Source organism: Malaclemys terrapin, chromosome 7 (genome assembly GCF_027887155.1).
Source record: "Malaclemys terrapin pileata isolate rMalTer1 chromosome 7, rMalTer1.hap1, whole genome shotgun sequence".
Lineage (NCBI taxonomy): Eukaryota > Metazoa > Chordata > Testudines > Emydidae > Malaclemys > Malaclemys terrapin.
Genome location: NC_071511.1, coordinates 49,200,805 through 49,228,097, shown reverse-complemented (window position 1 = coordinate 49,228,097; position 27,293 = coordinate 49,200,805). Strand labels below are relative to the sequence as shown.

Below are 27,293 nucleotides of genomic sequence, written 5' to 3'. Positions count from 1 at the left end.
GACGGGACAATGAGCCAGAGAGGTGAAGTGACTTGCCCAATAGCACAGCCAGGCAGTGATTGGGCTGGGAAGATCGCCCAGATCTCCCGTGTCTCCGTCTTGTGCCCCTCTCCACTAGACCATGCTGCCTCTGATGCCCGCCCACCATTCCACTGATGGGTCTCCCGCTGATCCTGTCCGTGGCCTGGTTCACTCCCTGTGTGCAGCTTGGATTTAGGGCCAGCCTGAGAAAGGCATTTAGGCACTGTTCTGCTCTGTGTTGCTATGCCTAACTGATTTAGGAGCCTGAGTCCCATTGACTTTCAATCAGTCAGTTAAGCGTTGCTTTGCGCAGCCGGGTTGTGAGACTTTGAAAATGTTATTACAATCTAAAGTGAAGAAAATCTCACTCCCCATAGACCCTTAGTCTTTAAGGTCCAGTATTTTCTGTCAATCCCTCAAAGCACCCCGTTCGAATCAGCTTAGCATTGTTAGTATCGAGACACTTATTACTCTTGCTTTTGCAGTAAACGCACGGGTGGGGGGAGGAAAATGTTTGACTTCCACCTGATCTAGACAGCTCTTTGAGCCAAGCAGCAGCTGTAGACTACAGCACCCAGCATGCAACACTCTCTCTTGGTCTAGATTAAATTACTATGAAGTGGGTGCAAAACTGGCTGAAAGACCGTACTCCAAGTGTAGTTATCAATGATTTGCTGTCAGACTGTGAGGATGAATTTAGTGGGGTCCTGCAGGGGCCGATCTCGGATCCATTACAATTCAATATTTTCATTAATGACTTGGATGATGGAGTGGAGAGTGTGCTTACAAAATATGCAGGGAACACGAAGCTGGGATTGGTTGGCAGCATTTTGGCGGACAGGATTAGAATTCAAAACAACCTTGACAAATTGAAGAATTGGTCTAAAATCAACAAGACGAAATTCAGTAAAGACAAGCGCAACATACAGCACTTAGGAAGAAAAAAATCAAGTGGACAACTACAAAATGGGGACTAACTGGCTGGGTGGCCGTGCTGCTGAAAAGGATCTGGGGGTTAGAGTGGATCAAATGGAATATGAGTCAACAATGTGATGCAATTGCAAAAAAGGTAATATCATTCTGGGGCGTATTAACAGGAGTGTCGCATGTAAGACACAGGAGGTCATTGTTCTGCTCTGCTTGGCACTGTTGAGGCCCCAGCTGAAGTGCTGGGTCCAGTTCTGGGTGCCACACTTTGGGAAAGATGAGGACAAACTGCAGAGACTCTAGAGAAGAGCAGCAAAAATGATCAAAGGTTTAAAAAACCTGATCTGTGAGGAAAGACTAAAAAAATTGGGTGTTTAGTCTTGAGATAAGAAGACTGGGGGGGGGGGGGGGGGGGCGGACCTGATAACAGTCTTCAAATATGTTAAGTGTTGTTACAAAGAAGATGGTGATTAATTGTTGCCCACACACCCACTGACAGTAGGACAAGAAGCAATGGGCTTAATCTGCAGCAAGGGCGATTTAGGTTCGATATTAGGAAAAACTGTCTAACTCTCAGGATAGTTCAGCTCTGGAACAGGCCTCCAAGGGAGTTGTGGAAAAATCCCCATTACTGGAGAGTTTGAAGACTAGGTTGGACAAACACTGTCAGAGCTAGTCTAGGCTGACCTGGTCCTGCCACAGCCCAGGGGGCTGGATTCGAGACTTCCTCCAGCCCTACATTTCTGTGCTTCTCTCTCATTCACCCCATGTGGCCCAGCTCTGAGAGGACAGGGCTGACAAGGGGCTGGGTCGGGCTGGAGGGCTTGCTGCTTGGCTGACCCTCCAGTCCTCCCCAGCAATTGAAGGGATGCTCGGCTCGTGGAGGCTGGACTAATGAATGTGGAGCAGTTCCACTCCTGCTGCACGGTCTGGGCTGGAGAGGACTCTCCACTCCCCTTTGCCGAGTTACTGGGGGGATGGATGGGGGTCACAGTGCAGTGACCTGCTGCCAATAGACTGGCAGGAAAAGGAGCCATCTAGGCACAACCCATTTGCCTCCTGGGGACTCCTCTCCCACAGTCCCGCAGTCCCTTAAGAGCACTCCCCGCTGATGGGACTGGGAGACACCGAGGTGTTCCCATTCCCCTCCCTCCCAGCCCGGCTCTCCTGTGACACCTCCCTCTGAGTGCCAACAGCCCGGGCAAGGGAGCTCTGCCCATTTCCTTCTATGGCACTTCAGCACAGGTAATAAAACAGCCCTGGCACGTGAGCTGCCCCATTACAAGGGCAGTGGCTCAGTGTGGGAGCAGGCGGGCAGGAAGGGCAGACGTTGTAATAGCTCCCATCAAATGAGGTGGAATCTGGTGATAAAGCTGGTGATTGTTTCCCCTTTCCTTGTGATGAGCTGGTGCAGGGCCAAGCAGCTCCAGTGACTCACTCCCAGCCCCCTTGCAGAGCTTCTCACCCACCTTTCCCGACTCATGCTCAATCCCCTACTCGTGATACCACCTCTGCCCAACTCGCTGGTTCATTCACAGCATGTCGCTTCCAGGGAGAAACCCCATTGCATTTCCCGGGTATGTCTTTGCCTGCTCTTCTGTCCCTAGCATGCGGCTCGGTGCACTAGATCTCTTGTGGAAGTCAACGAATGGCTACGCAGGTGGTGTCGGAGAGAAGGCTTTGGATTCTTCGACCATGGGATGGTCTTCCAAGAAGGAGTGCTAGGCAGAGACGGGCTCCACCTAACGAAGAGAGGGAAGAGCATCTTCGCCAGCAGGCTGGCTAACCTAGTGAGGAGGGCTTTAAACTAGGTTCACCGGGGGAAGGAGACCAAAGCCCTGAGGTAAGTGGGGAAATGGGATCCTGGGAGGAAGCACAAGCAGGAGAGCGCAACAGGGGAGGACTCCTGTCTCATGCTGAGAAAGAGGGACGATCGTTGAGTTATCTTAAGTGCCTATACACAAATGCAAGAAGCCTGGGAAACAAGCAGGGAGAACTGGAAGTCCTGGCACAGTCAGGGAACTATGATGTGATTGGAATAACAGAGACTTGGTGGGATAACTCACATGACTGGAGTACTGTCATGGATGGATATAAACTGTTCAGGAAGGACAGGCAGGGCAGAAAAGGTGGGGGAGTTGCGTTGTATGTAAGAGAGGAGTATGACTGCTCAGAGCTCCGGTATGATACTGCAGAAAAACCTGAGAGTCTCTGGATAAAGTTGAGAAGTGTGAGCAACAAGGGTGATGTCGTGGTTGGAGTCTGCTATAGACCACCAGACCAGGGGGACGAGGTGGACGAGGCTTTCTTCTGGCAACTAGCAGAAGTTGCTAGATCACAGGCCCTGGTTCTCATGGGAGACTTTAATCACCCTGATATCTGCTGGGAGAGCAATACAGCGGTGCACAGGCAATCCAGGAAATTTTTGGAAAGTGTAGGGGACAATTTCCTGGTGCAAGTGCTGGAGGAACCAACTAGGGGCAAAGCTTTTCTTGACCTGCTGCTCACAAACAGGGAAGAACTAGTAGGGGAAGCAAAAGTGGATGGGAACCTGGGAGGCAGTGACCATGAGATGGTCGAGTTCAGGATCCTGACACAAGGAAGAAAGGAGAGCAGCAGAATACGGACCCTGGACTTCAGAAAAGCAGACTTTGACTCCCTCAGGGAACAGATGGGCAGGATCCCCTGGGAGAATAACATGAAGGGCAAAGGGGTCCAGGAGAGCTGGCTGTATTTTAAAGAATCCTTATTGAGGTTGCAGGAACAAACCATCCCGATGTGTAGAAAGAATAGTAAATATGGCAGGCGACCAGCTTGGCTAAACAGTGTAATCCTTGCTGATCTTAAACGCAAAAAAGAGGCTTATAAGGAGTGGAAGATTGGACAAATGACCAGGGAGGAGTATAAAAATATTGCTCAGGCGTGCAGGAGTGAAATCAGGAAGGCCAAATCACACTTGGAGTTGCAGTTAGCAAGAGATGTTAAGAGTAACAAGAAGGGTTTCTTCAGGTATGTTAGCAACAAGAAGAAAATCAAGGAAAGTGTGGGCCCCTTACTGAATGAGGGAGGCAACCTAGTGACCGAGGATGTGGAAAAAGCTAATGTACTCAATGATTTTTTTGCCTCTGTCTTCACGCACAAGGTCAGCTCCCAGATTGCTGCACTGGGCAGTACAGCATGGGGAGAAGGTGGCCAACCCTCTGTGGAGAAAGAAGTGGTTCGGGACTATTTAGAAAAACTGGACGTGCACAAGTCCATGGGGCCGGATGCGCTGCATCCGAGGGTGCTAAAGGAGTTGGCGGGTGAGATTGCAGAGCCATTAGCCATCATTATTTTTTGAAAACTCATGGCGATCGGGGGAGGTCCCAGATGACTGGAAAAAGGCTAATGTAGTGCCCATCTTTAAAAAAGGGAAGAAGGAGGATCCGGGGAACTACAGGCCAGTCAGCCTCACCTCAGTCCCTGGAAAAATCATGGAGCAGGTCCTCAAGGAATCAATTATGAAACATTTAGAGGAGAGGAAAGTGATCAGGAACAGTCAGCATGGATTCACGAAGGGGAAGTCGTGCCTGACTAACCTAATTGCCTTCTATGATGAGATAACTGGCTCTGTGGATGAGGGGAAAGCAGTGGATGTGTTATTTCTTGACTTTAGCAAAGCTTTTGATACCGTCTCCCACAGTATTCTTGCCACCAAGTTAAAGAAGTATGGGCTGGATGAATGGACTGTAAGGTGGATAGAAAGCTGGCTAGATCGTCGGGCTCAACGGGTAGTGATCAATGGCTCCATGTCTAGTTGGCAGCCGGTTTCAAGTGGAGTGCCCCAAGGGTCGGTCCTGGGGCCGGTTTTGTTTAATATCTTTATTAATGATCTGGAGGATGGTGTGGACTGCACTCTCAGCAAGTTTGCAGATGACACTAAACTAGGAGGCGTGGTAGATACACTAGAGGGTAGGGATCGGATACAGAGGGACCTAGACAAATTAGAGGATTGGGCAGAAAAAAACCTGATGAGGTTCAACAAGGACAAGTGCAGAGTCCTGCACTTAGGACGGAAGAATCCCATGCACTGCTACAGACTAGGGACCGAATGGCTAGGTAGCAGTTCTGCTGAAAAGGACCTAGGGGTCACAGTGGACGAGAAGCTGGATATGAGTCAACAGTGTGCTCTTGTTGCCAAGAAGGCTAACGGCATTTTGGGCTGTATAAGTAGGGGCATTGCCAGCAGATCGAGGAACGTGATCGTTCCCCTTTATTCGACATTGGTGAGGCCTCATCTGGAATACTGTGTCCAGTTTTGGTCCCCACACTACAAGAAGGATGTGGAAAAATTGGAAAGAGTCCAGCGGAGGGCAACAAAAATGATTAGGGGTCTGGAGCACATGACTTATGAGGAGAGGCTGAGAGAACTGGGATTGTTTAGTCTCCAGAAGAGAAGAATGAGGGGGGATTTGATAGCAGCCTTCAACTACCTGAAGGGGGGTTCCAAAGAGGATGGAGCTCGGCTGTTCTCAGTGGTGGCAGATGACAGAACAAGGAGCAATGGTCTCAAGCTGCAGTGGGGGAGGTCCAGGTTGGATATCAGGAAAAACTATTTCACTAGGAGGGTGGTGAAACACTGGAATGCGTTACCTAGGGAGGTGGTGGAGTCTCCTTCCTTGGAGGTTTTTAAGGCCCGGCTTGACAAAGCCCTGGCTGGGATGATTTAGCTGGGAATTGGTCCTGCTTTGAGCAGGGGGTTGGACTAGATGACCTCTTGAGGTCCCTTCCAACTCTGATATTCTATGATTCTATCTCGTGCTACACAGGCACGACCCATTCACTGGCGGGCCCATCCCTTGCATCCCCAACCTTTTGTCCATCCCCTTTCCTCTGAAGAGGATGGAAAGGCCAGGTCTCTCCATAGCTCACAAGACTCCCCTGAGGTCAGAGCTGGGCTGCAGCAGCTCCACATTTTGCTCAGTGCCCTTGGGGACTCAGCCCTTGTGTCTATGCACAAGGGACAGCACAAGGCAGTGCCTGTGCAAGCTTCCCCTCCGTTGTGCCTCTGGAGGGCTCCAGCTCGAAGGAGAGCTCAGGCCTTGGCTACCCTGCAGGCTTGCTCTGGTCCCACCACTTGTGCAGCTGCAGCGAGATGGGGTTCACTGCAATTTGCATCAGTGGATCACACTTTGTTTTCAGAACCCAGTGCAAATCACGGCTTCCCCTGCACATACTAGGGGTCTGCTCTGGTGGCTGGAATCCTGGCAAATTCCGAGTCCAGACCGGCCTTCCGTCGCCATGGCCCTTAGCCTCTCACTTGAGACTGTAACCTGACTAATGTTGGGGTGGCAGTGGCTTTTGTGCTATGGATACTCGCAGTGGGCTGAGAATAGAGCACTCATTTCACACAGGCCACCAAACTTCCCTTGCACGGGGCTGACTTTTGGTCTCCAGAGAGCTTAATCCAAAGGCTGCTTTTCCCACTCCCACCTCAGTGGGATCACTGCTCAGCGGGGACCTGCTGGGACCATGACAGTCCCCACCTGCCAGACCAGCACCCTTTAATCCGGGCTTTCCTTACACACGCATAACGTAGCAATAGGTGCACACAGCATCAAATCCTGCCTTCACCTATCCCCTGTGCAATCACTGCAATCAGCTGGGCTGCATGGGATGGCCACCTGGGCAGGGCTCTGGGCTATACTGTTTGGAGTGCCCTCTAGTGGTAGCTCTAAATACAACACTTCTTAGTAGAAGAAAGGCCTGATAGACTACCAAGTATCAGAGGGGCAGCTGTGTTAGTCTGTATCCACAAAACAATGAGGAGTCTGGTGGCACCTTAAAGACTAACAAATTTATTTGGGCATAAGCTTTCGTAGCTGGTTTTTCACCCACGAAAGCTTATGCCCAAATAAATCTGTTAATCTTTAAGGTGCCACCAGACTCCTTGTTGTCTCTAATAGATTACATTACCCAGAATGCTTAACAGGAAGCAGCGTGTGCCTGTCGCAGTAGTAGGATCAGTACAGCTCGGTGGATCCTTAGCTGCAAACCTTAGATTGTATCAGAGGGGTAGCCGTGTTAGTCTGAATCTGTAAAAAGCAAAAAGTGGCCAACTCTGCCCACATATCTACACCAGCAACACCATCACTGGACCTAACCAGATCAGCTACAACATCACCGGCTCATTCACCTGCACGTCCACCAATGTTATATATGCCATCATATGCCAGCAATGCCCCTCTGCTATGTACATTGGCCAAACTGGACAGTCACTACTCAAGAGGATAAATGGACACAAGTCAGATATCAGGAATGGCAATGTACAAAAACCTGTAGGAGAACACTTCAACCTCCCTGGCCACACAATAGCAGATGTAAAGGTAGCCATCTTACAGCAAAAAAACTTCAGGACCAGACTCCAAAGAGAAACTGCTGAGCTTCAGTTCATCTGCAAATTTGACACCATCAGATCAGGATTAAACAAAGACTGTGAATGGCTATCCAACTACAGAAACAGTTTCTCCTCCCTTGATGTTCACACCTCAACTGCTAGCAGAGCACCTCACCCTCCCTGATTGAACTAACCTCGTTATCTCCACACTGATATATTGGTTTGCACATACCTGCCTCTGGAGATTTCCATTACTTGCATCTGAAGAAGTGAGGTTCTGACCCACGAAAGCTTATGCTCCCAGTACTTCTGTTAGTCTCAAAGGTGCCACAGGACCCTCTGTTGCTTTAAACCTTAGATTATTCCTTACAAAAATGGATCCAAGGCCACATGTGTCCAGTACCCCATGATGGGACCCTTTTCTCCAGGCAGTGGAACAGCAGCTTGTTAGCCACTGTGCTCCTCAGTGAGTGTTGGAGAGAGAGAGAGAGTGTGTGTAAGTCTGAATTGTGGGCTCTGCTCTTAAAAGCCAGGAGGAGGTTTCCCTGCCCCCAGCCCTGCTAATGCAATTCCCACACATCTTGCCTCCACCCAAGGGGAAGCTTTTGCCTTATCAGCCTGCCTGTTATCTCACTGGACCCTTCATTGCAGACCTGAAGAGAGTGAAAGTCTGTAGGTATGTAAATGTTAACTAGGGCTGGATATAGGCCCTCAGTCAGCCACTCTGATCAACCTTCTCGGGACCCAGAGGGAGACAGAAATGACTCGCACTTGCCTGGAAACTGCAGAATACTCTGAAAATGGACATTTAATATCAGCTTTTAAATCAGACACGGGCAAACTACAGCCGGCGGGGCCCGCGGGACTGTCCTGCCCGGCCCCTGAGCTCCCAGCCGGGGACCCTAGTCCCTGGTCCCTCCCCCCCAGCCATGCCGCTTGCTGGCAGTGCTCTGGCCTGCCCCTCCCGCTGAGCAGCATGGGGAGCACAGCTGGCTCTGGCTGGGTGTCACGGCTGCGAGCTCCTGCTGCTGGTAAGGGGGTGGGGAGTGGGGGGGTTGGATAAGGGAGAGGGGGATCCTGAGGGGCAGTCAGGGAGGAGGGGACGGTTGGATGGAGCGGAGGTTCTGGGGGGGGTCGGTCAGGGGATGGGGAACAGGGAGGGTTGGGAGTGGGAGTCCCAGGGGACCTGTCAGGGGGCGGGGATGTGGATAGGGGTCGGGAGGGCAGTAAAGGGACAGGGAGCAGGGGAGGTTGGATAAGGGGGTGGGATCCCGGGGGGCAGTTAGGGGCGGGGGGTCCCGGGAGGGCGTGGTCAGGAGACGAGGAGCAGAGGGCGGTTGGATAGGGGGTGGGAGTCCTGGGGGGGTTGTCAGGGGGCGGGGGTGTGGATAGGGGTTGGGGCAGTCAGGGGACAGGGAATAGGGGGGTTGGATAGGGGGCAGGGGTCCCGGGAGGGTGTGGTCAGGAGACGAGGAGCAGAGGGCAGTTGGATAGGGGGTGGGAGTCCTGGGGGGGTTGTCAGGGGGCAGGGGTGTGGATAGGGGTCGGGGCAGTCAGGGGACAGGGAATAGGGGGGTTGGATAGGGAGCAGGGGTCCCAGGAGGGGGCGGTCAGGGGACAAGGAGCAGGGGGGGTTGGATGGGTTGGGAGTTCTGAGGGGGGCAGTCAGGGAGTGGGAAGGGGTGGATGGGGGGCAGGGGCCAGGCTGTTTGGAGGCACAGCCTTCCCTACCAGGCCCTCCACACAGTTGCGCAACCCTGATGTGGCCCTTGGGCCAAAAAGTTTGCCCACCCCTGTTTTAAATGCAGCACCATAAAGGGCTGTGATGGAAACCTCGGACCTGCATCCCTGCCTAGCTACAGTGGCTGCTGCTCTTGTAGCATTCCCTACAGCACCCCCTGCTGGGAGAGGCTGGGCTGGCGTAGCTGGGAGATCCCCTACAGCCAGCACTCCTGCCCTCTCCCCACAGCACCCCCTGCTGGGAGAGGCTGGGGCTGGAGTAGCTGGGAGCTCCTCCCACAGCTCCCCCACAGCCAGTGCTCCTGCCCCACTCCCCACAGCACCTCCATCTGGGAAAGGCTGAAAAGTGGAATAGCTGGGTGTCTTCCAAGAGCCAACGCTCCTACCCAATTCCTCACAGTGCCTCCGGCAGGGAGAGGCTAGGAGTAGAGCCCAAGAAACAAATGCACAGCACACAGCAGTCTGGTCATTCTGGGGTAAGAAGCGAACGCATATACCGCCTGTTGGAGCATGGGCAGTGCTCACGGGCTGCACTAGAACCAGGACCACGTCAGCAGGGGATTGGTGTGTCTAATACCAGAGCACTCACCGTTTTATTGGGCCAGTTGTACTTCTCAAACACATCCTGGACCCGGTCTTCCCCGCCATCCGTGAACATCATGATCATCTTATTGCAGTTGGCTCGCGTGATGTTGGACTGCAACCAAGAGGAAAAAACAGAGTGAGGGCAGGCCCTGGAAGAGACAGAGCACATAGATTGTCTCTGTCATGCTCCTGGGTTAAACCAATGCACGGGCTTTTGCTAATAAAGGTTGTATACAATGTGTGTGTGTGTCTATTATACACAGCAACAAACTGGCTGGGGTATTGTGCCCCACTGTCTGCTGCTGGATGGGATCAGAACGACTCCACCACGTGTCATATGCCCTATACTGCTGACATCTATGGGGGATTCTCCTTTGGCTCAGATAGTGTGTTTGGAGCACAGAGGGTGTGAGTTTTATCCCAACGGTCACTCTGACGTTCTGGGAGGCCACTATGCCCGGAATAGTAACCACTGTGTCATCCGAGGTGCCTACCAAATTGTTTTTGTATTGTATGTGTGGGTGCCTATACATATCTACGGGTGAGAACAACACATCCATATAACATGCCCCCATTCTCAGGGCAGGAGGGATGAAGAGCCCAGAAGTTCCTGTCAAGAAGCAGCCCTGGTGATGAGTAGCATCAGTCGCAGTATCATCCCACTCAGGCCATTACACCTGCTGCAACTTCCTTCCTATTCACTGAAGCCAGGAAGGACCCTAGGAGGTTATCTGGCTGATTCCCCTTGGCCAGCAAAGTCGTGCTCCCCGTTCTCCAGCCTGGTCTGAAATGAGCCAAGCGATTGGGCGCCCGCTGCTCTCATGGGGAGAGGAGGCCCCCAGAAGTCTCCTCTGAGGCTATGGCTACACTGGCGGTTTACAGCGCTGCAACTTTCTCGCTCAGGGGTGTGGAAAAACACACCCCTGAGCGCAGCAAGTTACAGCGCTGTAAAGCGTCAGTGTAAACAGTGCCCCAGCGCTGGGAGCCCCGCTCCCAGCACTGGGAGCTAATCCCCTCGTGGAGGTGGAGTACCTGCAGCACTGGGAGAGCTCTCTCCCAGCGCTGGCACCGCGACCACACTCGCACTTCAAAGTGCTGCTGCAGGAGCGCTCCCCCAGCAGAGCTTTGAAGTTTTGAGTGTAACCACAGCCTGAGATTCAGACTGAATTTCCCCTCCCAGACCTAGCCCGGGCACTTTGGGCTCTGGAAGGGAAGGGAATGGGAAGCAGAAGGGGCCACAGCCAGCTCTGCTCTGACGATGCCATGACCCGGCAACGAGAACCATTGAGGACCCCCCAGTGCTTGCTGCTGAGCAGCCCAGGGTAATTCTGCCTCTGCCTGGAATGAGCGAAAGAAAGTTGTCAGGAAACTAGAGGGGCCAGCAGGAGACAGAGAGCCATGCCTGCACCACAGGACCTGCCCAGACAGGGAGAAAAGAGCAACATGCAACTGGAAGAACTCTCAGCTGGGCACACAAGGGACAGTGGGAGAGGTTGGGGCTGGAGTAGCTGGTCCTGTCCCCTCCCCACAGCACCTCCTGCTGGGAGAGGCTTGGGCTGCAGTAGCTGGGAGTTCCCCCCATGGCCCGGGCTCCTGCCCCCACTCCCCACAGCGCCCTCTGCTGGGAGAGGCTGGGGCAGCAGGGAGCACTAGGGCAGCCATTGGTAATTCCTCTCCTATACACCTGTCTCTCCTGCTGCTCAGATGGTGACAAACCCCAAATCTACCTAACTCCCTTGTCAGGTTTGGCTGCATCTCACGGTCTCTCCAGGGTGGGTTTGGAATCCATGTGGGTGCCCAGAGCTGCAAGCCAGCCTGTGCGTTTCCACTTGCAAACAGAGATGTGTGTGCCTGTGTGTTTGCATCCACAACAGTGTGCATGTATGTGTGTACTGCAGTGTGTGTGTGCATGTGTACCACAGTGTGTGCACATGAGTACAGCAGTGTGTGTGTGTGTGTGTGTGTGTGTGTACAGCAGTGTGTGTGCGTGCATGTGCACAGCAATGTGTGCATGTGTGTGTGAGTACAGCAGGTTGTGTGTGTGTGCAGCAGTGAGTGTGTACATGTGTGTGTGAGTACTGCAGGGTGTGCGTGTGTGTGTACAGCAGTGAGTGTGTACATGTGTGTGTGAGTACAGCAGGGTGTGCGTTTGTGTGTGTACAGCAGTGAGTGTGTACATGCGTGTGTGAGTGCAGCAGGGTGTGTGTATACAGATTTCTCTGCCTCTATGCAGGACTCAGCCCTGGCTCACCATGTTGGCCATGACAAATCTGTTTTCCCTGCCTGATTCTCCAGGGATGAAGGTGGTGGAGGTGAACTGGGGGTGGGGGCTGTCTGGACAGAAATTATGTTGTGACTATTACTGCTCAGTGATTAATAGGGCCATTCATCTTTATCTGGCCCACCGCCTTGGCGGCCTGTCTGAGCTGAGCCCTCTCACGCTGGCCCTGCGAACTTTTTAATGAAATGTAAGAGGCAGCAGTTCCTGTGAAAACTGAAATTCCAGTCCCTGAGACTCTCCATTGATCTGGCCAGGGCTGCAGCAATAACACAGGCAGGTCCTGCCAGCAGATCCCTGCCCCGGGACAGGCTGAGCTGTGCTTTTCCAACCTGGGCGCTGCTGATGGCCTCACACAGCGCTTAGCAGCTGCATGTGATGCTGGGTGAGAGCCCCGAGGTGGGCATCTGTGAAGGGAACACCATGCAATTCAAGGCACACCCTGTGCGGGACACTGAAGGGAATGGTGAAAAGGACTGCCTGTTAGTGACTGAAAAGCTGATCGCTGGCGGCTGCGGTGTGAGGGGCCTGAGGGACTGAAGAGCTCTGTACCAAGGAAGGATCAGCCATGTTACAGAGCAAAGGTCCATGCTGGGACCCACACGGATGTCCCCATGGTTTGGCAGCTGCTTGGACCTATGGGCTCCAGCCCATTGCTAATGGATTTTGGAAGAGGATCCCATCGAAGACATGGAGGCTCAGAAAGGAAGGGCTGACCTGAGACTCTGAGAGGGAAACTGGAGGCTTCCCTACAAGGCTAGAGCGTATCCAGCTGCCAGGCAGAGGCCATGGGAGAATCTCCTGTTTCCAAAAGGTATGTTTTGACAGCATTGTCTCCTGATTTCCTTGTGCTTCCTCATGTGTCGTATCCAGCTGGTGTCTCTTGTCTTATACTTAGAGTATGTCGACATAGCATGCTTCTTTCGGTGGCGTGTAGTGTATATACCTAGCACGAGTATGAATAGCAGTGTAGATGGTGAAGCACCACGTAGGTGAGTAAAGACACGCCTGCAGGGTGTGAGGATACTCGCCCAAGCAGTGCCTCCCATCTACACTGCTGTTTTTAGCAGCGTTGTGTCCTGCTGTCTCCCCACCACTTGACCCTTACCCCACTGCCTGGGAAAGACTCCAGCAATGGGGAAAGACACTGGCGGAAGGGAGGCAGCGACCAAAAGCTCAGGCTTTCCCCACTGTCTCCCCCGCCAAAGCCTTTCACTGACCCGTGTAGCTACACACCACAGTGTAGACGCAGCCTGTTTTTTTCACTGTGGTGCGTAGCTATGCATATCCTACACGCCGGTGTGCAGTGTAGCCATACCATTAGCACGGAAGCTCTTTGGGGCAGGGACTGTCTTTCTGTTCTGTGTTTGTATAGTGCCTAGCACAACGGAGTCCTGGTGATGATGGGGGCTCCTACGGGTTATGATAATAAAAATAATAAATGATAACAGCAAGGACCTTCCCCACTAGGCTGAAGAGGAGAGACGTTCACAGAGTCACAGGATGGGGGTAGCCTCTTGCAAACGGCTGATTGAACACAGTCCCCAGGCTCATGAGCTGGAGAGTCATCGGGCAGTGAATAGTCCTGGTCTCCTGCTCGGAGGCCCAGCATTTCACCTGGAAGCCTGCAGTCAGGATCCTGGAGCCCCCACCCCAAAAACCCGAGAGTCTGAGTCCTGGAACTACCTGGGATTTTGTCCTTTGGAAGCCCCTGTGTTTGAGTACTAAAGCCCCCCTCCCACAAGGCCCCGGGTCTGAGTCCCAGGCTTACGTTTTGCAGCTGGTCAAAGGCGTACTCAAAGCCGGCTTTGTAGTCAGTCGTCCCCTTGGCCACCATCTCCTGCACGTCTTCCTTGAAAACTTTCTTGTTGCGGATGTTGGCCTGGACCAGGTGCTTGAAGCAGGACACAGGTTTTGCCTTCTCATTAAACTAGGAAGAAAGAGAGAAAGGGACCGAGCGTCACAGCATGTTGGAGGAGTGGAGAGGGAACTGCAGCAGCGACGCTGTAATCCCCAACTGAAAGGCAACCGGCTTGGGAGAGGAGGCAGGAGGAGAACCAAAGACTCGCCTTCCCCGTGACAAATGCTTAGTGGGTTACAAATCACAGCTCCCGGCACTGCTCAGCACTCATAACTTATGGAGCTTCTCCATGGGACACCTAGCAGCTCACAGTCCCTGTTGTGCTAAAAATAATTTCGCCTGCCATTGTACCTGGCGTGGCTGGGATGGATCTGTATCAGCGTAAGTGCCAATACGCTGCCTGTAATGACAAAAATCTAGCCCAATAAAAGGAACACATGCCAGAGTGTCAAAAATCCATCCCGGATAGAAACAGGGGGAATCTCGTACTGCAGGACCCAGGAGAATGTTTCCACAACAACTTCAAGAGCTGGGCTTAAAATCTGCATCCTCTCCTGCAGGCCTGGGCAGAGCTGGGAGCTAGAGAGTAACGGCTTGTGGCTGGCAGAGATGGGGAGATGAGAGGAGCCTTGCCTAGTCAAGCAGCAGGCGGCAGAGAAGCCGGGTCAAGCAGTGCTGTGGTGCCCTGCAGATCTGGCCCATGGCTATAGAATACAGTCGTGTAATAAAGGAACACTGGGACCTTCCCAAGGAAGCTGGTCTGTGAACTTCTGCTGGAGAATGCTTGCCGGGCAGCAATCCCCTCTAGACAGCTCAGTCTTTGGGCAAATTTGCATCTTATCCCCTTTGTGAGATTGTCAACAAGGGGTGTGGGGCAATTAGTGCTAGTTACGATAGGGGGGTTGTGTGTTTTGTGGATACCTAGTCACTGGGGGGGCGGATGAGTGTCTAATCCAAAGCCCAATGGGAGTCCTTCCACTGACTTCTGTGGGCCTTGGATCCAGCCCTGAGAGCTGCACTGAGATCACAAACTCATTTCACACAGGCCACCAAGCGGCGGTCAGCTGGCAGTGACTTGAGGCACCTGGATTTGGAGACAACTTTTTATTTCAGAAGGTTGAAAAAGCTACTAGGGGGGAAGCTGTTCTAGACTTGATTTTAACAAATAGGGAGGAACTCGTTGAGAATGTGAAAGTAGAAGGCAGCCTGGGTGAAAGTGATCATGAAATCATAGACTTTGCAATTCTAAGGAAGGGTAGAAGGGAGAACAGCAAAATAGAGACAATGGATTTCAGGAAGGCAGATTTTGGGAAGCTCAGAGAGCTGATAGGTAAGGTCCCATGGGAATCAAGACTGAGGGGAAAAACAACTGAGGAGAGTTGGCAGTTTTTCAAAGGGACACTATTAAGGGCCCAAAAGCAAGCTATTCCGCTGGTTAGGAAAGATAGAAAATGTGGCAAAAGACCACCTTGGCTTAACCACGAGATCTTGCACGATCTAAAAAATAAAAAGGAGTCATATAAAAAATGGAAACTAGGACAGATTACAAAGGATGAATATAGGCAAACAACACAGGAATGCAGGGGCAAGATTAGAAAGGCAAAGGCACAAAATGAGCTCAAACTAGCTACGGGAATAAAAGGAAACAAGAAGACTTTTTATCAATACATTAGAAGCAAGAGGAAGACCAAAGACAGGGTAGGCCCACTGCTTAGTGAAGAGGGAGAAACAGTAACAGGAAACTTGGAAATGGCAGAGATGCTTAATGACTTCTTTGTTTCGGTCTTCACCGAGAAGTCTGAAGGAATGCCTAACATAGTGAATGCTAATGGGAAGGGGGTAGGTTTAGCGGATAAAATAAAAAAAGAACAAGTTAAAAATCACTTAGAAAAGTTAGATGCCTGCAAGTCACCCGGGCCTGATGAAATGCATCCTAGAATACTCAAGGAGCTAATAGAGGAGGTATCTGAGCCTCTAGCTATTATCTTTGGAAAGTCATGGGAGACGGGAGAGATTCCAGAAGACTGGAAAAGGGCAAATATAGTGCCCATCTATAAAAAGGGAACTAAAAACAACCCAGGTAACTACAGACCAGTTAGTTTAACTTCTGTGCCAGGGAAGATAATGGAGCAAGTAATTAAGGAAATCATCTGCCAACACTTGGAAGGTGGTAAGGTGATAGGGAATAGCCAGCATGGATTTGTGAAGAACAAATCATGTCAAACCAATCTGATAGCTTTCTTTGATAGGATAACGAGCCTTGTGGATAAGGGTGAAGCGGTGGATGTGGTATACCTAGACTTTAGTAAGGCATTTGATACGGTCTCGCATGATATTCTTATCGATAAACTAGGCAAATACAAATTAGATGGGGCTACTATAAGGTGGGTGCATAACTGGCTGGATAATCGTACTCAGAGAGTTGTTATTAATGGTTCCCAATCCTGCTGGAAAGGCGTAACGAGTGGGGTACCGCAGGGGTCTGTTTTGGGACCGGCTCTGTTCAATATCTTCATCAACGACTTAGATATTGGCATAGAAAGTACGCTTATTAAGTTTGCGGATGATACCAAACTGGGAGGGATTGCAACTACTTTGGAGGACAGGGTCATAATTCAAAATGATCTGGACAAATTGGAGAAATGGTCTGAGTTAAACAGGATGAAGTTTAACAAAGACAAATGCAAAGTGCTCCACTTAGGAAGGAAAAATCAATTTCACACATACAGAATGGGAAAAGACTGTCTAGGAAGGAGTACGGCAGAAAGGGATCTAGGGGTTATAGTGGACCACAAGCTAAATATGAGTCAACAGTGTGATGCTGTTGCAAAAAAAGCAAACATGATTCTGGGATGCATTAACAGGTGTGTTGTGAGCAAGACACGAGAAGTCATTCTTCCGCTCTACTCTGCTCTGGTTAGGCCTCAGCTGGAGTATTGTGTCCAGTTCTGGGCGCCGCATTTTAAAAAAGATGTGGAGAAACTGGAAAGGGTCCAAAGAAGAGCAACAAGAATGATTAAAGGTCTTGAGAACATGACCTATGAAGGAAGGCTGAAAGAATTGGGTTTGTTTAGTTTGGAAAAGAGAAGACTGAGAGGGGACATGATAGCAGTTTTCAGGTATATAAAAGGGTGTCATAAGGAGGAGGGAGAGAACTTGTTCACCTTAGCCTCTAAGGATAGAACCAGAAACAATGGGTTTAAACTGCAGCAAGGGAGGTCTAGGTTGGACATTAGGAAAAAGTTCCTAACTGTCAGGGTGGTTAAACACTGGAACAAATTGCCTAGGGAGGTTGTGGAATCTCCGTCTCTGGAGATATTTAAGGGTAGGTTAGATAAATGTCTACTAGGGATGGTCTAGGCAGTATTTGGTCCTGCCATGCGGGCAGGGGACTGGACTCGATGACCTCTCGAGGTCCCTTCCAGTCCTAGAATCTATGAATCTATGAATCTATGATTTAGGACAAAGTAAAACCTGTGACCTAGAGGTGAAAAACTGGGCAACACTTTCAAACCCAGGTGCCTGAAGTTAGACTCTTAAATCAATAATTAGGCTCCTAAATAGGCTGATTTCTGAGGTGCTGGACACAGCAGTTCTGAATGATTTCAACAACAGCAGCAGTAACTTGGTACTTCTGAAAACAAGGTCACTTTTATGTAGGAGCCTAGATATGGAAAATTCTGGCCAGTATCATAACAAACCAATCCAGCAATCCACCCCACTGCATCTCCACTGCAAAATTCCCATTGTCAATCTGACAGACGTGCTCATTCTGCTTCTGTTTTGATAAATGTGATAGAAAATGAGCAGGAGAATAAAAGAGCAATAAATAAAACACTATAATCACCTTCCTAGAAACCAGTAATTTCCAAAGAGCCTGGAATCACATCTTGCTTATCATACTGCTTTCAGCCCATAACACTCTTATTTAATGGGACACTGGCAGGAACATTTTAGACTCTAAAATTTAGGTTTAGTAAAAACAAGACTTATCAGCTAAGACGACTAGAAATGTTCCCATCTTAAACAAACAGTCCAGTAAAAAACAGCTTCCTTAAAACTGAACATGGCCCTTGTGACCCAGACAGGGCAGTACTGGGCTAATGCAGGAGAACCAGGAAGTGAACCTGACTAGCCTATTTTCATTGCTCCAAGCTGAGTGAAAAGCACACAGAAAACATGATGCAAAGGCAGCAGCACTTATGTGGGGAGCTGAAGACAGCCCAGATGTTACTCAGAGTCTGAAAAAGCTTTCAGATTTAGTCTGATGGGTTATTAGCAACCAGGGTCACACAGGCAGGATGCCCCATTGGCTAGGCCTGTGTTCAGTTCCCTGCTCAGCCACAAACACACTGTATGATGTTGGGAAAGTCTTTCTGTGCCTCAGTTTCCCATCTGTACAATGGGGACAATTACCCTATCCTGCCTCCCAGGGATGTGAGAGGATACACTGGAGATTGTGATGTGCTCAGACGGGGTGTGAGGTGCTGGTGACAGGGGCTGTGTAACTACCTGAGACAGATAGAAAATGGGTCTCTTAACAATCTATTGGGCCAGACCCTCAGATGTGCTGGAGGAGGGAGGAGTCGGCGTACTGTCCTCTGCTGGCACAGGGTTTTCAGAGTGCAGTGTGCTCTCATAAAATACGCTTTATGCTGTAGGTAGGCCAGATGTGCACCCACCCCTGGAGAATCCCCAGCTGCGCTGTCAGGGCAGCTCCCCATCCCCCCTGTGTTGCCGGAAGGGGCATAAAAGGGACAGGGAGTGGGCCAGGATCAGCCTGGTGATTCCTAACCTGATGCTGTCTAGTTACCCTACCAGCCGTTCACACACGCCAAATAGAGCTGTGAGCTCATGCTCAAGGCCACAAAAAAGCATTTCCTGCCCATTTCCTCCACACCCCCTGACTTCTTCTGGGACTGGAAAATCATCTCAGCTCCTGACCGGGACAGGGGAAGGAGGAAGAAAAGGAGTGAGAACCAGTAGGAACTATCCCCCCAAGTGAGAAATGGATGTCTAGAAAGAAGTGGGATTCATTCCCCATTTGCTGAAAGTCAGGGCCCAATTAATCACACAGCCAAATTTGGCTCTCAGTTATGATGGTGTAAATTCTGGAAGAACTGCATGGATTTGGGTGGAGTTAGATGACATTTACACCAGTGTAACCAAGAGCAGAATGTATCTGTCCATGGAGAAAGCTGTGATTTCCCTGAGCATCTCTGGGTAGGATTTCTGCAGGACATTCGAGTGCCTTATCACAAGGTGGCAGACCCACTTAAGCAAATGTCCAGCACAGAGAGGCCTGACCTCCCATCAGGGAGTAGTGGTGAGAGGATGGACAGAGCAGGGGCTCACAGATTGCTGGAAATACAGAACGTTCAATAGGGAGGCAGGGATCCAGCAAAAATAGCCAGGTTACACTCATTACTTTCCTGCCAGAGAGAGGGCATGTGGGACAAAGAGCAATTATAGCTCCTGACTCCTGCTAGGCTAGGCCAATGGGCCGAGAAAGCAGCCGGCTGTCTCGCTGGGTGTGATCAGGGCAGGGTACGGACCTATGCAACATCAGTTGTGATGACTTCACAATGTTGCTACAAGACATCGTTCATTGGAGGTGGCTGCACAGGTCAGCTTGTAGAATCCTGGAAACATCGGGCCAGAAGGGACCTTGAGAAGTCATCGGGTCTGGCCCCTGCGCTGAGGCAGGACCACGTAAACCTGGCATGCTCTTGGTGCTATATATATCAATCAGTAATAATGGATGCTGTCCAAGGAGAGATCATCGCTTGTCCTGGGAGCAGATCATGCTGAGAACGGAAGTAGCTGGGGTCAGCAGCTGCAGCTAATCCTCCATAAAGATATTAAGGCCAGGACAGGAGGCACATTTCACAGTCTAGACACCTGAGGATCTGAGCTGTGCTTGGGGCCTGAGGATAGACCATCTCTGACAAGTGCCTGTCTCACCTGTTTTTACAAGCTTGCTAAGATGGGGATTCCACAACCTCCCTAGGAAGCCTGTTGTAGAGCTTAGCTATCCTTAGAGTTAGACAGTTTTTCCTAATATTGAACCTAACTCTCCCTTGCTGTAGACTGAGCAGATTTTGTTGCTCTCCTTTGGAAAAACAAGTCCAACAACTGCCAGTTTGTTTCCCCTACCCTAAGAGAAAAGCTTGTGCAGAGCACATCCTCTTCAAGCTGGCCTGGCTCGTCTCTGCTCTGCCCCAGCCCTTTGGTCCCATGCTTCGCAAGCTGCTCCAGCCCTGCCTTCCACCAACGCCAAAGGCTTTCAGTGGCTTGCGGCAGCCTCAGGAAGAGGCCGAGTGGGATGGCACGTGAGACGATAAGGGATGAATTTGCAAAGGTGGCGTCTAATTTTGGGAGCCACGTGTTTTTGGGCAACCTGCTGGCATCTCCCTGGACTTAATTCTCAGAGGTGCTGAGCACCCCTCGACTCCAACAGACATCAATGAAAAGCAGGTCCCTAAGGTCACGCAGGCTGACTTCCCAACATCAGAGACTGTTTCTGACCTCTCCCTGGGAGTCTGATGGGCCATCTCTCCCCTCGTTCAGGTCCCTCCTAACCAGCCTCTTTCCCAAGGCTTGTACATACACCCTTGTCCTCCCTGCAGGCACACACTGACTCATTTAGAAGGGAAAACATGGTGGCTCTTATGGGAAGCCTGCCCGCCTCACCACTCAGTCATTTTGTTTCTGCTGCTGTACCCTCTCCCTCATTTACATGCGGCACAGCAGGCTTCACGCTTGCCTGTTAAGTGTCTGACAGGCTCCTGGTGCTATATGAATCAATCAGTAACAATAATGGATGCTGTCCAGGGAGAGATCATCACTTGTCCTGGGAGCAGATCGTACCGAGGAGGGAAGTAGCTGGGGTCAGCAACTGCTGCCAATCCTCCATAAAGATATTAAGGCCGGGACAGGAGGCACATTTCTCAGTCTAGACACCTGAGGATCTGAGCTGTGCTGGGGGCCTGTGGGGAGCACTGAGGACTGATCAGTTTGCAAAACCTCCCAGGGCATGCTGGCGCCATTCGTCTTGTATTCCAAACAGCCCCCTGCGGATGCTCTGGGAGCTGAGTCTTCATGGCTGCTTTGCAGCACACAGCAGGGTCTAGAATCGGGGACAATGTCTGCAAAACTGTTTGAGAAGCGCTAATTATGTTTTTTTATTATTATAAACCCCTGGAGAGGAAAGACTGGGAACAAATCCAGTACTGCCAACCCCAAGAGGTTAAAAATCAGGGGTCAAGCCTCCAAACCTCGCCCCCCACAAAACTGGCTTAAAAATCAGGAGATTGTAAGGAATAATAATAGTGAACACTGATTTCGTTCTTTGCCTTCTGGTGGGTGAATCTTTAGAGGGCATCCCGGTACTTTTCAGTGCAATGGGGCTAACAGCCTTGCCCTGCCTCACAGAGCTGTTGTGAGGACTAATATGTTAAAGAGTGTGAGGTGCTTAGATATGAATGTCATGGCGGGCACCTAGGATGGCTGCTTTGCTGGAGCAGCACCAGAGTGCTCAGCACCTTGCAGGATCACACTCTATGGACGCCATCCGATGCCCCCTGAGGGCTCACTGTGAGGAGCCTTTCCCTGGGCTACAGTGGATCATGCCTTATTCATGTACTGCCCCTCTTGGACCTAAGGGGGGTGATGGGAAGAGGAAGCCGTCGATCTGCCAAGCTGGACTAGTTTTAATGAGACCCAGGCCTGAGCCACGTTGGCTGGTGATACTGACAACTGGATGATAGACCTTCGGCTCTGGGGGCAATTGAGTCTTGGCTCCAGACATGCTGCTTCTTCAGTCATCCCAGAGAATGGGCTTCCCCAGAATGGGAGAGAGGCCTTGATCACCTGGGAGCACAGTTGGTCTAGAGAACCACCCAGCCTGCCCTGCCTGCCATCAGACATCTGGCTGCCTGGTTAGCTCCCCAGAGCTCCAGTGGTGACGGCTGAAGAGGTGTCCTCAGGAAGGTCACTATTACATCCTGGTCACCTTTTGGCTGACAGGAACATCATATATCTTGGCTGCTGGGGCAAACTGGCCCCTAGTAGCTTCACAGCCACAGAGTTTGCTGCAATTGCCAACACGCAAGAAGTCGCAGTTTCCTCTGTGACTTTTGTCAAGGCCTCTGCTCTGCTCTCCGGCCTGAGCTGAGCTTCCCAGATGAATCTGAACATCTAGGACCCTTGTGTTATATCCCCCATAGCCTCTAAGAGATGTGATGCCACCGAACACATCCCAGTGCGACAGCCTGGGATGGGACAGGGCCCCAGGGGCAGCGAGTTGTATGGCCCATAGTGCCTGGGCTTCAGCAAATTCAGGGCCCGGGCACCTGGCTCACTAATGTTTAGGGCTGGGTCTCTTCTTCGGCCCCACTTGCTGCCCCCGCGTGCCCCTCCCCTGAGCATCCCCACCTGTCCTGGGCAGTTGGTGGCTGCCTCCTGCAGTTCTGCGCTGCGCTCCCTTGCCAGCCACGGCGCTGCAGGCTACAAGGGAGTGACGCTGGGGGAAGGCTGAGGAGGCTGCTGTACCAGTGGCAGTCCCTACCCCCGGCAGGCAACTCCAGGTGGGGGCGTATCCTGGCTGGACCTCCTGAGCAGCAGCCTGGGGGCTTGTGTGAGTGTTGTGCCAGGGGGGCCGTGCCGGGCCCTCCCCTCACCCCGAGCTCGCTGTTGCCGATGGGGAGAGGGCTGAGGGGAGTCCTCCTCTCTGGCCCGCCGTCCCAGGGCAGCTTGCCTGATGCACCCCAAACTCCTCATCCCCATCTTAGCTCCACACCCCCTTCTGTACCCCAACCCTCTGTCCCAGCCCAGAGCCCGCACCCAGCACCCACTCCCGCACCCAGCACCTCAAACCCCCTCCCGCACCCGCCTCTCTCCTGCAAGTCGTCCTTCACCAGCCTCTGTCCCTTCCCAAGGGGCGCTCTCCCTGCCTGCAGCCATCCCAGGTCCGAAGCACTAGCCCGCGGTGCCTGCCCTAATGCCAGGTCTGTGGAGGAGTCTCCAAAGTCTGCTCTTTCCCCGCAATGGGGAGAACCTGAACGAGATGTTTTTTTGAGGCATCTACATGCCTGAAAAACGAGGGGACTCTCAACCGACCCCTAATGCCCCCTGGGAGGGCGTGGAGACTAGGAGACAATTTCCTCTGACTCATGGCAGATAAAATGTCCCCGTTGCTCCAAACTGTTCTGTGTCCCATCTGGTGGCAGGGATAAGCCAGACTGTGAGCCCCATACGCCTTATGGCTAGTACCTTACTCCAGTCGGCAGAACGACTACCTGAAGCCACATGTATCCTATTAACTAGATCCTGCTCTGCCCTCGGGAAGCCAGAGCTCTTCCTGCCTGGAAGCCAGTCTGATCCCAGAGCACCCACTGCAGAGCCACAAAAATCTCCTGAGCTAGTTAGGATGATGCAGCTGAACATCTCCCTCGGCCAGCCCCAAGTCCCAGCCTCCCCTTTGCCTCTCACGCCAACGCCCGTTGTCACCACAATGAACATCTCCCACGAAGAAAACCGTCCGTCAAAGCCGGCGTGGGGGAAATGACAAGGGAAGCATGTAATTTATTTCTCGCAGGTGTGTTTTGTCGGTTGCAATCGATCAAAGGCAGGGAGACATCGGGAGAGGGTGGGGAAGGGAAAGGTGACAGAAACGGTAAATGGGGCTGTGGGAGCTATGCAAGGCAGAGGGCAGCGCCTCTGAGGGACTAGCTATTCCCCCTCACCCACTTTCCCATTATAGAAAGAAAGAAAATGCTTGCCTCCTCCCAGACGCTGTGGCATTTTGTGAGCGGCTAAGCTGCTTCCCAGATCTCAGTCACTACAGAATCAATTGTTGCTTTAACTCCTGGGTGCTGGAGGCTGGTGACACCATGAGCTACTATTGCCTCACTGGAAACCATCAGCTGGCTTTACTGATTGTGTGGCAACACCAGGGAGGTCTTGCCATGCTGGATCTCAGGACCCTCCTGCTGCACCAATATGTCTCCGGCCCCACATGCCTCAGGCCTGCTTTGCCAAGGTGGTGAGAAATTCCATTGATCTCCATAGGAGTGGCGGGGGCTCAGTGTTTCTGAAGGTTTTCCAGGGTACTTGTTCTTCCACCAGCCCTGCTAAGGTGTCAGCAAAGCTGCCAGGTTCCAAGATGTCATCCAGGCTCCCTGGGAGTTGACTTTGGACTTGGGTTTGACACCCTCTTTGATGGGTGTTGGGGGATTCGCGGTTTTAGGGCGGTTGAAAAGGCCTGTCAGGTGCTGGGTGAATTGGCTCAGGGATGGGATGGAGAGGGAGGAAGGAAAAGAGCCTGTGGCAACCCTCATTAAAAACAACCCTATCCCAAGAACCACGGTCATTTCCTTGGCGCTGTAGCTCTGATGGCACCCAGGAGGTCAATGAGCACTCGAGCTGATGCGGGAACCCTCCCCACGAGGCCTCAGACACACGGACCGGTCACAAGACCCTCCAAGCAGGAGGGGAGGAGGAGGACAGAGATGAAACGATGCCCAGGCTAGTCATAAATGTCCCAACTCTTTGATGCAAGCGTGCATGGTGACACAGTAATTGGAGTGTACATCGTGATGGCGCGGTGTCAGGGTCAGGGTCCATATCCAAGTGACCACATTCAGTGACACAGTCTCTCTATCGCTCTACCTCTGCAAGACTGAGCACCATAGATGCTGCACCTTTTTGCAGCCAAGAAGCAGAGTGCAATTAGCTGGTATTTAACTACTCTACAGAGAAATTACTGGATAACAATTCTTTAGCTCCTCGCTGTACACAGCTCCAGTCACAACGACATAGTTATTTAGCAGGTAAGTGATCCACTGTCATAGCCCAGAGTAGCACTGAGGTTACTTGTCTATAGAGAGTATCTACATAACAATTACAGTTTGTTGGTTAGCCATAAAAAAGGTTACAATATAATTAGTGCCACTCAATTTACCCTGTTGCCAAACAATCATGGATACTGTATAGTACGAGGAGTGGGGCGGGGGTGTGTGCCATGTGTGACAGTTTTATTAATATGTAGGATTGGTGCCCTGGGGGCAAACTTCTGCCCTTACCGGGATGAGCCAAACTGGGAAGGTGGCAGGGAGTGGTGCCGGCTTTGCCTTGGTGATGAGAGTCAGCCTGCAGGCACAGGGTGGACGCACGATGCAGTGGGTGCGATATGCATCCCAGGTGAGTGCATGGTGTGGAAGGTAACATATGCGCTAGCTGACTGAGGGCTTGACCACACCCCGTGAGAGTCTGACCACACCCTACTGGGGCCAGGTGTGCCACGTATGTGGTTGGTGGCCAACCTCCTTCCCTAGCGACTCTTGGACAGCTTGCAATCCTGGACTGCTGTTACAGGCAGGGAAGAGACTTCTACACCCTCTCCCTGCACTAGCGCAGCCAGGGTTTCACCTTGTCAGTAGTTTGCTAGTGGCAGGAGAAGCTCAGAGGACTAGGGCATTCAGAGGGGCACCCATAGGGAAGAAGGACCTTTCAGGTTCAGCTGAACTGTCCAAATCTCATGCTGAAGTGACCTGAACAAGGGCCTGGAGCTAGGGAGGTCCTGAGTTCTAATTCCAGTCTGGTCACTAGCTCCCAGCGGGGCTTTAACTCTCTGTGCCTCAGTTTTCTCATCGGTACAAAGGGGGTGACAACAGGCATCTCACTCTGGGTGCGTGTTCAGCGCTTTGGACAAATGAAATTGCTCTGCGCTGGCAACAGGGCCCTGCCATGCCAGGACAGACCCTCTGATGGTGCGTCAGAGCCTCTGCTCCTGGGAAAGGAAATGAGCAGGAGAAAGTGAGCTGAACTCCAGCATGGCTCAGGATCAGCTGAGGCTTTTGCTGCACCCCTCCTGGTTTGCCCATTCCTTGTGCAGGCAGTGGGGCCGGGGCCATTTTCCAGAGAGCTGCATCAGACTCTGGCTGCGGATTTCCCTGAAGATACTCAGCCGGGGTGGAGAGGTGTCCTCAGACAGGGTTGTACGTGGTGAGAGCTGCTTGAAGGGGTCTGGGGTACTGTAGTGGGGTGGTCACCCACTCCAGCTCACAAAGGGTTAAAGCCAGCCCTGGGAGAGGGCTGGGGCTGCGAGCTAAAGGATTGCTGATTGGGGAAGCAGCCGCAGCTGGGCCATGCCCCAATCAGGCCACAGCTGGCCCTATAAAAGGCCAGTGAGCCAGGAGCTGACAGACTCTCTCTAGCTATATGGAGAGAGAAGGACCTGACTGCCTGGGAAGCTGAGGAAAGTACTAGTAGGAGGTGCCACAGGGGTGAGTCCCGTGTGGTTACAAGTGGTGGAGAATGCGGGCATGAGTGGTCCACCCCTGATACAAGGGGCCAGGGCAAGGCCAGTGGGACTACTGCCCAGAGACAGTGGAGTGACTCAGGGGATGATGGATCCCGGGTACACTGGGGTTTTCTATGGGGAGATCCCAGGTGTTGTCCCTGGGTGGGCCCCGGTGTCAGCCCCCGGGTGGAAGGGGGCTGATGACCTGCAGGGGGGCCAGAAGACCCAGAGTGGACCGTGGGAGGTGCAATGGGCCCTCCATGGACAAATGGCCCAGCTGGCGAGGGAGCAGCGGGCCTTGGTGAAACTCCTCCAGAGGGAGTGTTGGAGGAGCCACCGACAGCAGGACGGGAAGCGGAGCACCAAGGCCAGGAGGCCAGTGGAAGGGCGCAGGGCTTGCCACACCTGCGGACAGACAGGGCATTTAAGACGGGATTGTCCCTACTGGGGTAGGGGCGGGGTGCCACTGCCCAAGACAGTCCACCAGGTGAGGAAACCTTGGCAGTTGCTGACCTATTGGGCCTGTGGGCGATGGGGCCACGTGCAGTGGACATGCCCAGGCCCAATGCGGACAGTACACGTCAGTCCTGGCAAGGGGACGGGACTCGGGCTGGACCACGAGAATCATAGACTCATAGAATATCAGGGTTGGAAGGGACCTCAGGAGGTCATCTAGTCCAACCCCCTGCTCAAAGCAGGACCAATTCCCAACTAAATCATCCCAGCCAGGGCTTTTTCAAGCCTGACCTTAAAAACCTCTAAGAAAGGAGATTCCACCACATCCCTAGGTAACCCATTCCAGTGCTTCACCACCCTCCTAGTGAAAAAGTTTTTCCTAATATCCAACCTAAACCTCTCCCACTGCAACTTGAGACCATTACTCTTGTTCTGTTATCTGGTACCACTGAGAACAGTCTAGATCCATCCTCTTTGGAACCCCCTTTCAGGTAGTTGAAAGCAGCTATCAAATCCCTCCTCATTCTTCTCTTCTGCAGACTAAACAATCCCAGTTCCCTCAGCCTCTCCTCATAAGTCATGTGCTCCAGCCCCCTAATCATTTTTGTTGCCCTCCGCTGGACTCTTTCCAATTTTTCCATATCCTTCTTGTAGTGTGGGGCCCAAAACTCCAGATGAGGCCTCACCAATGTTGAATAGAGGGGAATGATCACGTCCCTCGATCTGCTGGCTATGCCCCTACTTA

The 27,293-nt window shown here is 52.0% G+C and overlaps 1 protein-coding gene across 2 annotated transcripts in view; it reads right to left on the bottom strand.

Annotated features, from left to right (window-relative positions):
- The window catches only part of CACNA2D2 (calcium voltage-gated channel auxiliary subunit alpha2delta 2), a 597,809-nt gene that overhangs the window by 73,044 nt on the left and 497,472 nt on the right, over nucleotides 1–27,293 (bottom strand). For both annotated transcript variants that reach the window (XM_054035873.1, XM_054035874.1), the window contains exons 11-12: nucleotides 13,699–13,857; nucleotides 9,654–9,761 (exon numbers count right to left, since the gene is read on the bottom strand). In XM_054035873.1, coding sequence (XP_053891848.1) covers nucleotides 9,654–9,761; nucleotides 13,699–13,857 — 267 coding nt within the window. The remainder of the gene's footprint in view (nucleotides 1–9,653; nucleotides 9,762–13,698; nucleotides 13,858–27,293) is intronic.